The sequence below is a fragment of the Protopterus annectens genome, chromosome 14.part0 (assembly GCF_019279795.1).
Source record: "Protopterus annectens isolate FY-2018-M chromosome 14.part0, PAN1.0, whole genome shotgun sequence".
In the NCBI taxonomy this organism is placed as follows: Eukaryota; Metazoa; Chordata; order Ceratodontiformes; family Protopteridae; genus Protopterus; species Protopterus annectens.
In genome coordinates, this window is record NC_056748.1 from 9,003,551 (window position 1) to 9,018,871 (window position 15,321).

The following is a 15,321-nucleotide window of genomic DNA, read 5'->3' on the forward strand; positions in this document are numbered from 1 at the left end:
GGTGCAGCAGTTAGCATTGTCGCCTCTCAGCAAGAGGTTTGCCGGTTTGATTCTCAGCTGGGGTGCCTTCTGTGCGGAGTCTGCATATCCTCCTTGTGGTCGCTTGGGTTTCCTCTGGGTGCTCCGGTTTCCTCCCACATCACAAAGACATGCTGTAGGTGGATTGGACACTCTAAAGTGGCCCTAGGTGTGAGTGCGTGCCTTCTGTGGAAGGTTGGGCGCCGGGCTGGCAACTCAACACCACTGCCAATCATGAGTGGGCAGGTGATCCGCTGTGGCGACCCCTAACCGGTGAAAAGCCGAAAGAAGAAGAATCATCATTGTAATGATAAACCAGTTACACACACACCTAAAAAGGTATGTCTATGCTCAGTCACCCTACTATACGTAGCTATCGGTATGCAGTATTATCTTTATAATCACATTTTTTTGGAAAGATTACAGTGGGACACCCACACTAAAAGTCGATTGTGCTAGAGCAAAACCCTGGCTCACCTGTGCTCTGATCATGAGCTCATTGTACTACTGTACTTAGACCTGATGCTACAGGGAAAGCTAGGCAAAGGAGGTGTATTTTCCACACACAGTACTGCCCAGAGTGCTGACAGCCACACATTCCTGCTTAGTCTGTTTGCATGAAGGAAGGTGAACCAAATGAAATTTAACACTTTATTCCTTAAGTTATAAACTCTGCGCATCACCAAGCAATGCACAAATGTAAAAAGCAATAGTGACCATACATTGTTTGTGTAAATAAACATTAAGACCATTCCAACCACACTTCACTATTCTTCTCTCTTATTTAGCTCAATGTATTTGCACCTTTTGTCACAAAGGCAGTCTTGTAGCAGGTATAATTACTGCAGTCATTACCATCCATGTTGCTGACCACTGAATGTGTTTGCTCTTCATAAGGCAAGTGACATTACATTTCCAATTTTTAGCCAGTTATGCAGGTTTGATGTAAGCCACACACCATGCAAATGGTAAAGCAAAAAAAAAAAAAATATATATATATATATATATATATATATATATATATATATATATATACAAACTTGAAACAATTAGCTCTGGATTGGAACCATTAGACTATTGCATTTACAAAACACAAATATAGTGGGCTTTCTCTCTTTGCTACACCAATAAAGTCATGTGCATACAAGCAATTCAAACTTCATATCCAATATTAGCAGGTCATATACTTGGATGTTTTCAATTGGTTGTACATGTATGGCTACATATTTAGTGCAATGACTGATCACACAACCATTTATGAATATGATTGCAGAAATGCAGCTCTGTGTTCTCTTTGTATTGGAGTCAGTCTTCCCTTATCTCTGCTTTAGTATCAGACACGTAGTCTATAGTGCACTTACTATCGTTTTGCTTTAAAGGTGTGATAGAATACAGAACAGTGTTTCAGTAAAGGCAGGAGAGTTTTTCCTATTATGGACAAAAATATTTGAGTGCTGTTTTGCTTTCTTTAAACCTTCACTGCAGGGAAGGGTTTCTAAACTGCTGTTGTGTTTTCCTTCACTCACAGTTGCAAGCCATTAGCACCTAACAATGATGTACAGCCTAAAAGTACAGTTGTGTACACTTACCATAAATGTAGATGTTTGAGTGTATTCATTGTTGCAGTCATCACATTTGGGTTATCCCTGCCAGGGTAGCCCTCAGTTTTCCCGAATACCAGAGGCTTAGTATTTCAGCATCAGTTGCTTTTGCTCCAGGACTGACGTCATGTCATCAGTGGTATAAAATCAGGCAGCCGACACCATTACATCAGGGTTTCCTGTCCTGTCAGGAGTCCCCAATAGGGAGCTCAGTTATTGTGGAAGACCACCACCAGTAGAAAGTTCTTAGTTCTTCTTTCAGCTTTTCCCGGTTAGGGGTTGCCACAGCGTAACTCTGGTCTGCTAATAATTGGCAGTAGATTTTTACGGTGCCGAGGTGCCAGCTCGATGCCCAACCTTCAATGAAGGCACGCCCATTCACACGTCTTTCAAACGCCACTCGACCACGGGGAGGACATGCAGACTCCACACAGAAAGTGCTCCAGCTGAGAATCGAACAGGAGAACCTCTTGCTGTGAGGCAACCACAAATTCCTTGTAAGGAGAGAGAGAGAGAGAAAGAGAGAGAAGGGGGATGGAGGGAGGGAAACCAGGACTGCAACAGTGAAAACACTCGAACATCTACATTTATGTTAAGTGTACACAACTGTACTACGTTCTTTGTGTTTCACTGTTGCAGTCATCACATTTGGGTTGATTCCCAAAGCTGAAGAAAATGTTGGAGGCAGTCAAGAAGACTGGGGGCTGGCTAGGATGCCCTGCAAGACTGCGGTGGCAAAGCCTGCCCTGGATTTGGAGAAGATAGGAAGGTGGAATGCTTGGTGAAGGTATGAACAGATATCCATTTTGCAGCCTCCAAGATGTCCCTGGTGGGGAACCCTCTGAGAAAAGCTGTAGAGGTGGAGGTTGATCTGGTGGAATGTGTCCTGACCCCCTTGAGGGGAGGTTTCCCATGCTGTTTGTAGCAGAAATGGATGCAGTGTGCTATCCATTTGGAGATTGATTGTTTGGATATGGCCTTGCCCTCTGCTTCTGAAGTGAAGCTGACTAGCAATTGTTCAGTTTTTCTAAAAGATTTAGTCCTGTCTAGAATCTGAGCTGTCTGTGCACATCTAGAGAGCGCAGAATTATTTCCCCCTTGTTTTGTGGGTTAGGGGAAAAAGGTGGGCAAATGAATGGATTGGTTGAGAGCGACACTGGACCCCACTTTTGGCATGAAGGATGGGTTAGTCCTGAGGGAGTCCCTGTCAGTATGGAAAATGATGAAGGGCTCCACAGCCATAAGTGCTTGTAGTTCTGACGTGATGGCCAGAGGCAAGGCTGTCTTCTAAGAGAGAAATTTTAACTTTGCTGAAGCTGCGGGTTCAAAGCGGGGCAGGGTGAGCTTTCCCAACATAAAGTTTAGGTCCAAGCTGGGGTAGGAGCTCTTCTGGGTGGCCTCAAGTTGTTAGGCCCTCTTAGAAGCTGTTCGATGAGAGGGTGTGAGAAAAGAGGTGGGCACTGTGCTTAAATAAGCAGAGATGGAAGAGGCATGAATTTTAGCAGAAGAGAAGGATAGACCCCTGTGTAGTAGGTCTGCCAGGTAATCCAGGATGAGAGGTAGGGAGGGGTGTGCCGTTCTTGCTCCCTTAGCCTGGATCCAGGTGCAAAACCTTTTCCACTTGTCAACATAAGATTTTCTAGTGCTGGGGTGCCTGGCCTCACATATAACATCTAGAACTTGTTTGCTTAGACTGGCAGCTTGAGGAGAGGTCAGGGAATAAGCCAGGCTGCCAGACTGAGGGTGTGCAATTGAGGATGCATGAATTCTCCATTTCTCTGGGTCAGGAGTGTTGGGATCTGAGGTAGGTGCCATGGTGGCAGGGGTGACAGGCTGCACAGCAGTGGGTACCAGTGCTGGCATGGCTAGTCTGAGGGCAATCAGGATTGCTCTCGGTTTTCCATCCTTATTTTGAGCAGTACCCTTAAAATGAGTGGTAGAGGGGGAAATGCATAGATCAAGAGGTTTACCCAATGGAAGGATACAGCACCCACTTTCTAGGCCTTGCTGTGAGGTTCCCTGGTGCAGAATTTGCTGATGATTGGAGTGGGAGGCAAAGATATCGACCTTCGGGGTGCCCCATTTCTGGGTTACAAGGGTGAAAGTTCTTTGGTCTAGCTGCCACTCATGTGGGTCTAGCAGGTTTCTGCTTAAGTTGTCTGCCAGAGAGTTTAGAGAGCCTGGCAGGAATAGTGCTAACAGGTGTAGTTGCATGGCTGAGGCCATGTGCCAAAGTGTCATGGCGAGCCTGCACAGAGGATAAGAGTAAGTCCCTCCCTGCTTGTTGATATACCACATCACTGTGGTGTTGTCTGTTTTGATCAGTAGAGGCCCCGTAGAGAGTAGGGGTCTGAAATCTGTCAGGGCATGCTGAACAGCTAATATCTCTTTTTGGTTGATGTGCAGATGTATTTGATTGGGGCTCCATTGGCCCTGAATGCACCTGCCGTCCAGGTGTGCACCCCAGGCATAGTATAATGTTTCTGTGTTGAGGGTCTGGGTGGTGAGGGGTTGTGAGAAGGGAAGTCCCTTGTTGTGGTAGCATGCTGCTGCCCACCAAAGAAAATCTTTCCTTAGACAAGGTATTATTGGTATAAGAGTTTCCAAGTCTTGACAGTGCTGACACCAAAGGCTTTTTAGGTACCATTGTAGTTTCCTCATATGCAGTCTGGCATATGGAATGAGTAGAATGTAAGAAACCATGAACCCTAGAGCTTGCAGGATTTTCCTTGCAGATAACTGGGTCCTGGTGGCTAATTGAGAGAAGCAGGCTGTCAGGTAGGATTGTTTTTCTGGAGTAACGAATTCTATCTGGGATGCTGTGTCCAGGCTCGCTCCCAGGAATACAATTTTTTGTGTGGGTACTAGTGTGGATTTCTTCTCATTGATAGTATACCCCAGGGAGGTCAGTAGGTCCTTTACAAAGTTCAGGTGCTTTAGCAGCTTTTCCTGACTGCCTGAATCAGGCAGTCATCTAAGTATAGGTAAATTTGAATATTTCTTTGTCTGCAAAAAGCAATGGCGGGAGCCAGACATTTTGTGGAAACTCTAGGAGCAGTGGATAAGCCAAAGGGAAGCGCAGAGAACTGAAAGTGCAGTGATCCTGCCCTGAAACTAGGTATTTCCTGCATGATTCCCTGATTGAGATGTGTAGGTACGCCTCTATTAGGTCTAGGGTGGCTAACCAAGCATCCTTAGAAAGCATAGGTAGAAGCTGCTGGATTTTTAAAGGAACTCCAGTCAAGAATCAAACCAGAAAACCTCCTGCTGTGAGGTGACAATGCTAATCACTGCTCCACTGCCCCACCCCTCTAACAGCAAGAGTAGCAGAGGTATATACCTTTTTACCCCATCTGTCTAATGCTCAGGAATCCCTATCTGAGGGGTGGGATTCTTAGTTGAAGTTGCTTTGATTCCTTTAGGTCCTTGAGAAATTACCTCAGGGTCAGCAGTAGGATTTTTGAAAAGAAATTTGTGAGAGTCAGGGACTCTATAATACCTGTCAGGTTTCCTGGGAGCAGGAGGGAGGATGTCAGGGGTCAAGCTGGATTCCATAAAAATATCATCCACAACATCCAGGACAGGAGGAATGGCGAGAGGTTTCTGCTGTGGAATATCTAATAATTCCCCGAGTCTCTTTTTTGACTGAGGATAGTCCTGACATTCCCTTTGGAATTGCTCCCTTGAAGTATGTAGGGTTTCCTCAAAGGAAAAGTCCTCAGGTGGAGAGGCTGAAGGGATGGATTCCTCTGTATCAGAATCCTCATAAGCAGAGAGGGGTTGCAAATCTTCATATTCAGATGAATCAGAGTCGTCGGACTCCTGTTCAAATAAAACTACAGGAGACAGGTCTCTCTTTCTTTTGGAAGGAGTCACCTGATAAGCATTATAAGGTCTTCCGCCATTTTAAACATTTGAAACTGAGGCAAGGAAACAGGTGCCTGAGCATGGGTCATCTTTTTTTTGGGTGTGGTTCGTACCCTGGGCCTAAGAAACTCGGTTGTTTTCGAAAGAACTGAAGACGCGAAAGAAGTGGTTGGTCTGTGTTGAGTATTGGTAGTGCGAAGTACTTCCTCAGAAACCAGTGCCTGCTCAGCGGCTCCAGACCCATCCAAAGTATAGACATCTGCAGGATCCTTAGTCGAAGAAGATTCTCACAGCATACCAGACTCCGAAAAGTTCTCGGTAGCAACCTGCGCATCCACAGAAGCAGGCATTAGGGTCTGCGAAAGCACCTCACTGAGGTCCGGAGAACTGACGACTAGCTTAATGGAAGTGTCGGCAGTTTTGGACCCATGCGGTCTCTCTCTCTTTATCCTTATGTTTTTTCGAAAGATCGGTTGTCAGATGGCTTACCAAAGTCATATCGGAATTAGAGGACTGAGAGCGAAAATATCTAGCTACAATAAAGGGCCCGATGACGTATATTTCTGGCATTGAACAAAGCACAAAAGCGACAGTGGGGGAAGTCATGGTCTGGGCCTAAACAGGTGATGCAGTATGAATGAAAGTCTCGGTGTGGTATTTGCTTTCTACATGCGAGATAATTGTTAACTTTTTCTGACATCGGTTAGAGCAAGGAAAAAGGATCCCCAATGGGGTACTTAGTTTTAGAAGACTTCAGCTTCAATTCAGAAATGAAAAACACAGGTAGCGGCCGACCGGCACTCCTGTGAACTGCTTCTGCTTCGGGCTCCTTGGCAAGAAAGACTGATGTTATGGCGTCGGCTGTCTGATTTTATACCACTGACGATCTGATGTCAGTTCTGGAGCAAGAGCAACCGATGCAGAAATACTAAGCCTCTGGTATTCGGGATGACTGAGGACTACCCTGGCAGGGATAACCCAAATGTGATGACTGCAACAGTGAAACACGAACATCTATGTTTATATCTGCTACATGAAGTCAAACATCTGGAATTCAGCAATTCTAACGAATTCATGCCTCAGCTGCATCACAGTGCTCAGAAGGCTGAATCTACATTGTAAAAAGGTAACAGTGTAGTTAGGTAACCTGAAAGTGGAGACGAGTGTATTCAAACAAAACAGGAGATTATTGGTATTTTCTGAAGGTGATTTCTCTGCAAAAAGCCATTTACTTTGCTAAGGCATTATTCTATTATTCAAGGACATCTAGTATTTTGTTCACTGCTAGAAATGCATTTATAGAGCCAGGAGAAAAATGTTTTATTTGCATGCACTTGTTATACTTCACTGTTGGCAAAGGCAGGCATATACATTTGTGAGATAGGTTATTACTTTTTGTACAACTATTGTTCTTAATATTTGCTTTTGAAATTTCATATGGTATTGGAAAGAAATGGTAATGTACATGTCACTGTCATTGGTGTTATGCTTTTCAAATGGCCCGGGACAACATCTACAGACCCTTACTTTTTTTTGGACTGTGTAGGGGTGTATCCTACCATTTTGTTGTCATAAGTGAGTTTCAAGTGCTTTTATGCTGAAAATGTGTAGACAGCTTGATTATTGTGTGAAAAACATGTACATTATTTCTGTGGTATTTTTTGGTTTGTACAAACCTTCATTTGTGTGGGAGGGGGAGGGGGGAGCAACCTAACATTCTGTTGTACTAAAGAAGTGTGTTTCAAGTGCTTTATGTTGACAAATTGTACAACAGACTGATTATTTTTGTGAACAAATACATTCCTTATATGATATCGCCTAGGATTATGGCACCCAAGCTGACAAATACACAAAAACCCCCTTTCAGTGATGCTGACAACGAGGTCATCATCCAGGATCTGAGACGACATGCAGCCTTCTTGTTTGAGAGAGGCTGAGGGGGGATATGGCTGCCAAAAAGAAGATTTGGAACCAGTTATCTGCTGGTGTGAATACAGTTGGTCGCAGCCACAATTATGATCAGGTGTGGCACTGGGCCACTGACATGATTTCAACAGCAAGGAGGGTGGCTGCAGTTGCCCAAGAACAGCTGGCTACGGGGGGGGGATGCTACTAAGCCACCACTGACACCAAATGAAGAGTTCCTGTCTACTGTCAGAGATCCCAACAGCTCAGGGGAGCCTGCACACCATGTGCTTAATGTTAGTACTGATGTGGCTGAGAAACTATGTGTGTGTCACAAGAGCAGGGTCCAGGTAGGCTTACATATGGCAACATCATATTGGCTTGTAGACTAAAATATAATTTTGCTGCTATTGGTTGTGATGCCTATTTTCTCTATCTGCACATATTGAGAATTCAACAGTCATACAAGACAGTTGTTCAGCAGACATGGGTTTGGGTGGATGACTCAGACAAGTTTCAGTTACAGCTATTTCTTAGAGGGCATATAGGTGATTGTGTCTTCACTCTCCCTGTATCCCCCCCATTGTGATGATTAATTGCTGTTCTTTCATTGCTTCATTTCTTCCAGGCCCATCTTCCCTGCAAAGTATTGCGACATCTGCACATGGTATGCACATTTTCATTTTGTTCTTACTAAGCATTACAATATATGTGTGTGTGTGTGTGTGTGTGTGTGTATATATCCATACACAATATTATCTGTATGTATGAGAAGTGTGAAATGAGTGCCAGTATTGCTGTAACATTTGCAATTATGGAGGGTTACTTTTTGTTCAGATATTTTGGGTTAACACGGCAGTAGTAATTTTGTTCCACTGTTTGCTGTATGTTATCACAGGTGACCCTGACAGTGTAAGTGTAGGACTCCTACCACCTGATGTCAGAGTATCAATAGGCTCTGAAGACGATGGTGGACAAATGGAGGCAGAGTCAGGGGATGCAGAGGTTGAATATGAGACTGAGGTTCTGACTCACATCCCCTGGATTTCCTTCAGATACAGTCATTATGCCTATACATACCCATTTCACTGAGCCCTCAGATAGTGGACAGTTTGAGGGTGACAAAATTGATCAGGATAGTGTGGTTACAGTGGTTCAGTGCTCATTGACTCTATCCATAGCCAAAGTGTGGGCAAGATGCCATGAAGAAGGGTTTCTAGGGGTGCTGAAGGTCACTTGTCTGCCCTACACTAATGCTGGTGTGTCATTATGTGCCACTTGCCATATATTTAGGGCTCTCATCAAGGCATATGTACGTTCCAAACTAGGGTCTGCAAGGACATGCGCAGGGTTCTAGATGTGCACAAGCTAATGCGTGTGACTGCTTCCACCATATGACCAAGTCAGTGGATCGGATGAATGCCACAATGCAATGAACAGTGTGATGGAACATCTGCTGGGAGAGAGAAAGCATCCATGTGGTGGGTGAAGGGCCACGCAACATCATCTGGTGTTAGCCAACATGGTCGTGCCTGATTCTGTAGTGGCACTACTTCCACTGCTCTGCCAGTGATTGATGTGTCCACATCAAGAAGTGGCAAGCCAAGGGGTTGTGGACCTAGGTGTGAGGAGAACTCATCCAACAGACATCAATCCCATTCAGGTAGCACCACCACATCTGACCATGGATATGGAAGTGCCAGTACAAATCCTGGCAGAGCCAGTACTTGAGGTTGGGGGCAATGATGATGAACTGATACCTCTACCATGCATGGCTCACACCTGTACAACTGATATGCCAGGACAGACTGTTAGCACACAGCTTGGCTATGCTCAATCAGACACACACACACACACACACACACACACACACACACACACACACACACACACACACTGTCCATACATTCAACCACAAGTACCAGCTACATGAGGTGTTAATGAGGGTTGCAAGTCATTCTGTCTCAGTGGCCATTTGATTTTACCTACATTTCTGCCTGCCTGCATTTCTTACTCACACACACTCATTACTTTGGTGTCAGCCTTGGTCTAATGCCGCCCAGCCCCCTCCATGTGCACATGATAACTTTCTTTTTGATTCAGGATTGCATATATATCGTTTGATGCACAGAGTAGAATGCTAAATGAGTTCTTAGGATATATATTGATGTTACTTGGAAAATGTTTCTGATTTATTACAGCATTTTAGTGTTGTGATTCCTACTTTGAAATCATTCATATGGCAGTCATTCTTACTGTTTCCCTTGAGAGAATGTAGAGATAAGTAGAGTTTGGCCTGATTTTTCTATACTGGGTGTATTACATGCATGAGTCATGTTAGCTGATAAACTGCATGCATATATATTACATAAGTCAGTCATGTCACATATTGAAGTCATTGTTGGACAACTCACATACAGTCTACTTGGGTACATTTTCAAGTATCAGTATGCAGATATTTGCCATTCATTCATGTTCCTACACATTTTTTTTTATTTTACAGCTTCAAAACTTACCTTGATAGTCCTGCAGTTACAACTGCTGTCATTCAGGTCTGACTATGTCTGATGTTAGCAGTACACAGCCATTACATGAGTAAGTAAATGTAAGTGTTGCCAAGCATTGATTTTACTGTATGTATGTGCATAGGATGAAAAGTGTACCTCTTAGTTGGTCAGCATGTGTGCTATCCATTGCCTCTTGCCCAAGGTAAGGGCATATTGTGCACATCTAGGTCTAACTACACACAGCAACTGGTGGGTCCCCACTCTGGCTCTTCACCTGCGTGCGGCTGTGGTAACCTTGCCAATGGTGGTGGAATGTTTGCTCCTAGCCCTTGGTATTCCTGTTGCAGCTGTTTTCACAGGATGATATTGCAAAGGATAGCACAGACTGTGATCATTTTGACTTCAGCAGCCCAAACACGTGCACTATGATACTTCTTGTTTCAGCGTGTGTCTCATTATAATGTTCTTCCACTGGTGTGTGTGTGTGTGTGCGCGTTTCTGATGGGTTGTCATCAGACATGGTTTGAGTTCATACCCTCCATCCTTGTGACTTACCCTAGAAAACCTCTGAATGAACTGTGAGTTGTGCCACATATGGAAGTCATGTTAACTGCGGGGAATGCCAGAGCTCACATTCAGAATGAGTCTTAGCATTACACACGAACTGGCAATTAATGAAATGGAACCCCATTCTGTTGATGTAGACCTTTTCCTTTTTCTGGATAGTGCTGTTATCTCAATGTGCATGCAGTCTATGGCCCCCAAGACCTCAAGAAAGTCTGCTACAGGGTAGAAATGCTGCATAGTTCTAGCTCTGTCCTCAGGGGTATGGGGGAAATATATGTAGTCAATGGCATGCTGTAGTATAGCATTCAGGAATTGTAGTATCCTGGAAGCTAATGCCTGTGATATCCCCAGGCAGCCTGTGGGTCTCTGAAGTGTTCTTCTAGCTAGTACTGTAAGTGCTACACATACATTGGTCTACACAAATATTGTTTTCCCCTCAGTCTGCCCTTGCTCTCAGGTAAGGCCAACAAAGGTTGGACTGTGTCTCTATCCACCCTGTTGTGCTCTATTTCCACTTCATGCAGACCAAGAAAAGTTAAATGGGGTTTGAATATCCTTCTCCTACTTGCCTGAGGTCTAGCAGCAACGTAAACTTGAGTCTTGCACATACAGATGCAGAACAGCAGCAGCAGTCCCTAACATTTTTTTCCCTTCAATGTAGCTTCTGTGGCTGCATTCCAACAGGGTTTGGAATACAAGGCAAAAGGCAACATCAAGTGCACATGACTGCTTTATAGCTTATTGAATAGCTCCACCATCTTGGATTGGTTGAGTAGAATGCAATTCAGCTGCCTATGCTGTAATTAGAAAGCCAACCAGATTATTGTGTTTGTTTGGCTCTACACATCATGTAGAGCTGCTTACTGAATACAAATCAGCACTCTACCATGTGCAAGTTGAGCCATGATGTGCACACCATTGTAGCGAGCTGTGTAGGGTTTACTGAAGACAGTATTTTATATCAAATAAGGATCTAAATACAGCTTTTGCTGTGAATTATTCTGTCATTTTCAGTTTCCAATGTAACCTTAGTGCTTTCTCTCTTCCTTGTTTGTTAGTTCAATTGCTTTGATTTCCTTGCATTATCAATAAGGCTGCATCTTCTACTTTACTCTTACTGTTATTACAATAAACTGTGTGCCCCAATATATTCAAACCTTCCACATGGGTCCCCATGTACCATGTCTGTACAAGTGCCATAACATTGACATTCTGCTCTTTCAACTAACGCATTATAGGCAGCCTTTTGCCTAGAATGTAAGACTGATAATCACTTTTACTTTGTGTTGCCTTTCTGCCTCATCCAGTTATATATTAAATGTCTTTTCTCATATTTAGTACTTATAGTCACCTGATCATGTTTCCAAAACTGGTGTCTACATAACCACCTGCTCTGTTGTCAGACAAAAACTCAACATGTCCTTTGCCAGCATTCATCTGTAACATGTACTCTTCCATCAGTGTGATGATATAAAATGTTAATCTCTAGTGTGGTACTGCAGTGCTTCCCAAATACAACTTTACAACAATGCATAAAGACACAGACACATATGTAGTTATAATAAGCATTTAATAATCTTTAGAGCAAAAAAATATGCTATACAGAATAACACGTTTTGTATATCTTATTTGCAGTTATTCAGTATTTTAAATACAATTTAGATGCTTTACAGTTAAGTCCAAAAATATAAATGAATGTAATTAATAGCCTTTACTCAAGTATGTTTTTTATTTTGCTATATTTCACTGTTATGATTGTTTATAATGATCCATAGAAATTAATACAGGTATACAGACTAAAAAAAAAACAGAGCTGGTTGGGAATTAAAATGCTTTTGTCCATCAAAAATGAATGCAGTCATTAATGTACCGGATTACAGCCATTCATACAAGCAACCTAAAAATTATTGTAACCACTGTGACACATTATGTGAAGGCCAAGAGGTACTTGCAAAGTCTAATGCTGAGACAAATACCATATTGTTCTAGGCCAGCACAAAATGTTATTTCTTCACAGCTTTATTCTGTGCTACTATTCTATTTTGTGCACTAACTTAAACTACTACAGGAAAAACCTGCAAAACCATTTCATACTATGATGGGCTGCAAGTATTAACTGACTACAGTAGACAGTCCTTGTGCCACATGCTTCACAGAAACTAAAAGAGGGAACCAAATTGCACTGCAAGGACTCATTTCCTTAAGTCTTTGTCTAAGTAATATGCAGGGCACGGTAGAATGAATGGTCCCCACATCATAATGTAGTGGAAAGCAACCCCTTTTAAAACAATAGCAATAACCACCCTGAGTGGATCTGCTAGGCAAATGTTTACAAAAGGGTCTTGTGCTTCTAAAGCATACACACAAGATGCATTAAATCCATGCTCACCTTTTTGACCCTGTTCTTGCATATGTTTTACATATTTATGAAAAGGCAGACAGTACAAGGTACTGGCAGTATATAGCAATCTGAGACAAATGGCTGTCAAAGCTATGTTACACATTCCATCTATTTAAAATACTGTTTATTTGTAATTTACACAGATTAGCATTACACCTAACAGCAACTTCATCAAATATCGTATCATTTCCACAGGACATGATTGCTGGGTTTTTTAGAAGACCCAAGCAGATAAAAATTAGAAAAGGTGCAACAAGTTCACGTACATTTGAAGAAAAATTCTGCACGATAGAACCAACTAAATACAATGCAATTTTTAAGATCATAAAAAACAGTGTGCAAATAAATGATTCTAAATGCTTTGTAATACAAATCAAAATGATGAACACACTAATAAAACAAAGAGAAATGAATCTTTTAAAAAATGAAACATATTTCAATTCCAGTATTTAGAGTTACTTAATATACTATCATATTTGCTGACGCTTTTCTTATTTTCATTAACATTCTGAATATTGCCAAACATTAACAGCCCTGGGACGACATGCTGTAGTCAGAATCTTCATATGCAAACTTTTCTCTACATGATAATATAACCAACCTTTTCACATTGCAAGCTGGGATTCTTGTAAAAAACAGGACTTTGAAATGTTTGCACATTCATGTTTCTATGCGAGACCACAGTTTCACAAGAGAATTCAAAACATGTTGCTTAAGAAAAAGCAACAAAATGAATGTGCTGAGAAAAAATGTGGTAAGTAAAAACGACACAGTCCACTAGTATAATTATAATTTTACTCTGGTCTATATACAGAATTAATCAAAATATGTATTTTTCTGTGTGGCTATGATAAGAATCAACCACTATGGAATTCACAAAGGCATGACATCTTACCCAGTCCATATAGTTATAAGACTAAGCAATTCCAATCATTTTATAATGTGTAACAAAAATATACAAGAAAATAAGAGAATATAAAGCAGCCAATTTCATTTTTTCACATTTCATATACTAAAACATATTTTGAACTTAGAACACAAACCAACACGCACTAGTCACTGCCTTTAAAACAAAATTAGATTCCTTTCCTTTGCATTTCTTTCTCTTTTTCTTGCCATTTTGCCAATGATGTTCACCTTCATATTACTAAGTTAAAATTATTTGTTTAAAAAAATGTTACTCACACCACATGAAAAGTGCAGTAAAACTCCAGCAGTGCACTTATCCAGTTGTAATTATTAGCCGAGATCTGAGCTATGCTTTTGCCACTTAAAATTCAGTTATCTTTAAAATACAAACTATACTGTTAGACCCTTGCATTACATGCTTTTAATACTTTAACTGAACAGTATACAAACATTTAATGTTAAAAACGTTAAAGTGTTATACTATATTAAACTCGATTTTAATGTAAAAGACTCTCTTTACTGAGATGATATTTTTCCCAATGGACGAAACTACAAAAAGAAAAAAAATATCTTAAAATCAGTTATTTGGCAAATGTGTTACCAAGCAATGGAATACCTAGTTTGCTTCCATTCCAACATGCATAAAAGTCCATATAAAACTTTCTCTTTGTTTTTGTCTGAATGGGCATGTCTCTCTCAGTGCATAATTATCCATGATTTTAGGTTTAAAATTAGAAGTGTGCAGCTTATGTAGACCCATTAGCTGAAACTTTTGGCAGATAACACTGAAATAAACAACAAAGTTTTAAACAAATAAATTACAGCTTCCTGACATCAATATCAGCTCTGGCTAGTACCTCCTTAAGTCCAATTGTACTGCTGAGCTACAAACTGAAACCTCAAATCTGCTCTGCACTTATGAGAGAGAAATATAACCATTAATCTCTTTGGCTATAAATTTATTTTATATTTTGGGAGGGGAAGAATTTTTATATATAAACGCGAGTCTTATTAAACAGAAATATTTGGTCATTCTCTTCAGTTTTTAGTTCACACTCAAGATCCAGTTTGCTGCACACTCCTAATGCTGTTTAACTTGTAACCTGTTAAGACAAAAGTTTTGTGAAACTTCAAAAATGTGCACTGTCATCTCAAAATTGGTTGCTTTTAGGCTTCACCCTTCTCCTTCTTTTTGTTCTTTTTCAAAAATGATGGGGTACGGAACTTCTTTTTCTTCTTGGAGGGAGATTTGGATGGAGACCCCTCAGGGGACAGAGACTCTTCAATTTTCTCTGAAGATTTTATTGTAATCTCCACTGTACCAGTGGTTAGCTGGCTGACTCTCTTGCTTAAGTCATCTTCTGTGTTGTCATACATGTTCTCTTTGCCATTTACAATAACCTCTGGCACTTCCTGTGAAACCACTATGATGTGCTCCTCATGGTTTTCTAAGACAATAGAGATACCAGCATTACTACAACTTAGTAAAGGTTATAGTACAACTATGAAGATCTATACAGTCTTACCACACTAGCAGAAACAGTAC

At 41.5% G+C, this 15,321-nt stretch overlaps 1 protein-coding gene across 9 annotated transcripts in view; it reads right to left on the reverse strand.

Annotated features, from left to right (window-relative positions):
* Window positions 1-12,018: 12,018 nt before the first annotated feature.
* ADD3 (adducin 3) overlaps window positions 12,019-15,321 on the reverse strand; it is a 3,087,715-nt gene continuing 3,084,412 nt past the window's right edge. For all 9 annotated transcript variants that reach the window (XM_044055712.1, XM_044055702.1, XM_044055704.1 and 6 more), the window contains one exon: window positions 12,019-15,223. In XM_044055712.1, the coding sequence (XP_043911647.1) occupies window positions 14,943-15,223 (281 nt within the window). In that variant the 3' untranslated portion in view covers window positions 12,019-14,942. The remainder of the gene's footprint in view (window positions 15,224-15,321) is intronic.